The sequence below is a fragment of the Apium graveolens genome, chromosome 3, assembly GCF_009905375.1.
Source record: "Apium graveolens cultivar Ventura chromosome 3, ASM990537v1, whole genome shotgun sequence".
Taxonomy (NCBI): domain Eukaryota; kingdom Viridiplantae; phylum Streptophyta; class Magnoliopsida; order Apiales; family Apiaceae; genus Apium; species Apium graveolens.
The window spans coordinates 294,628,659-294,630,471 of record NC_133649.1 but is presented as its reverse complement, the minus strand read 5'-3'; the positions used below and the strand labels follow the sequence as shown (position 1 = coordinate 294,630,471).

Sequence of the window (1,813 nt, the reverse complement as noted above, 5' to 3'; positions counted from 1 at the left end):
GGGCACCCTACTCGCCGCACAGTTGTATTTGAAATTTCTTGCCCTCGGGCTCAACTATTTATAACTTGTTTGTACAAATTGTCAAGTCTTTAGTGCCCAGATTTACTTTTATCATGCTAGCTGATTTTTTTTGTCAATTTTTTTTATTTCGTGTGAAGCCGAGCTCACCAGCTCGCATCGTTGTCTACTTTTTTAGGTAAAATAAGTAAAATCAATGATGATTTCAAGTAAAACAGGCTCACATCGTTGCTAACTCACAAATGTTGCATGTATACTTGAATTAGCGAGCTGAACTCATGGGCTCGCATCTCGTTCCTGTGTCCTCTCTTCGCATAATGTGAGCCATACAATTTAAATAATATTTGCCACTAATGGTTTAGGGTTATCACAGCCCTGGTCGCGTATGGCAAATGTCTTTATTTGGTAGAGGGCTGGGCTCCTCGGCTCGCACCCTCGAGCTCGTGTTTCCTTTTTAAACTTGAAATAAACCCAAGGAAAATAAACTCGCATCCCTATTGGCCTATTCTTGTTGTCTGGCCACGTATGGATGTTTGTTTTCCTAGAAGCAGGCTGGGACCATAGGCTTTAACAAAGGGGATGTGAGCCAAGGATACTGGCTCGCATCACGGATATCCTTAAATTTAGAGTCAGTTCTAAACTCACAAGGCATGCTTCTAGATGATCCTGTGGGCACCTCTCTCTCTTTCATAGTTTTATTTTCATCTTTAATCCGTTTCGTGCTCACTATTTTTCCAAGCGGGCCGAGGCCCAGCTCGGTATATAGACTTGTTGTAAAGCAGGCCGAGGCCCGGCTTAACTTATGATTTTAATATATTAATGAAGCAATTGTTTTGTCCTCGCATGGGCTCCCAATGATGGGCTCACATGCTGGTATTTTGATCTATTAATAGGTTTTAAAATATCAGGGCACAAATAAATATCAATCGTTCATTCATAGATAATGGAAAGTGAAAAGATTACGTGTTTGTAGTCTCAGGGAGGAACCTTATGGCACTACCCCGAGACTTAGGAATATTTTAAGATAATACTAAGACTGAAAAGAATAATATTACTGATAATACTTGCGGAGATGCTCCGCATTCAGGCTCTCAGGATTAACTTGTCCTGCATATCATTAAGGTGGTAGGTTCTCTCCCAAAGCACTGATTTTATCTTGCAGGGGCCTTCCCAATTTGCCCCAAAGACACCGTGACTCACCACCTTGGTGTTTGGCATGACCCGGCACAGAACCATATCTCCCACCTTAAAAGTTGGGGCTCGAACCTTGCTATTGTAGTGCCTTGCTATCCTCTGTTGATATGCTGCTATCCTAATCTGAGCATCCTCTCGAGTCTCTTCAATCATGTCCAAGTAGAGTCGATGGTTTACCTCATTCGTTTCTGAGTTGTAGTTATCCCTTCGAAAAGATCCTGCCCCAACTTCAATCGGCACCATGGCCTCGCACCCATATACCAAAGAGAAAGGGGTCTTTCCAGTTGTAGTCCTAGGGGTCGTGTTGTAAGATCACAAGACCCGTGAGAGCTCTTCTGGCCATTTTCCTTTCTCCTCCTCAAGCTTTGCCCTCAAGGTGTGCTTAATGATTTTATTAACATCATATGTTTGCCCATTGCTTTGGGAGTGACAAACTGCACTAAAACTCTTCTGAATTCCCAAATGCTCACAAAATTCCCGCATCTCCTTACTATTTAACTGCTTCCCGTTATTAGATACCAACTTATAAGGGATGCCATATCGGCATACAATGGTTCTGTACACAAATTTCTTAAGCTTCTTTGCCATGATGGTGGCCAAA

The 1,813-nt window shown here is 42.4% G+C and overlaps 1 protein-coding gene across 1 annotated transcript; it reads right to left on the bottom strand.

Annotated features, from left to right (window-relative positions):
• Positions 1-1,101: 1,101 nt before the first annotated feature.
• On the bottom strand, positions 1,102-1,455 carry LOC141715216 (uncharacterized). Its single transcript, XM_074518694.1, has one exon. It carries the CDS (start codon positions 1,453-1,455, stop codon positions 1,102-1,104), a length of 354 nt encoding a protein of 117 aa, XP_074374795.1.
• Positions 1,456-1,813: the final 358 nt, after the last annotated feature.

Bases quoted from the DNA above. Each gene is read 5' to 3' on its own strand.
- LOC141715216 (XM_074518694.1), bottom strand. From the start codon at position 1,455: ATGGTGCCGATTGAAGTTGGGGCAGGATCTTTTCGAAGGGATAACTAC.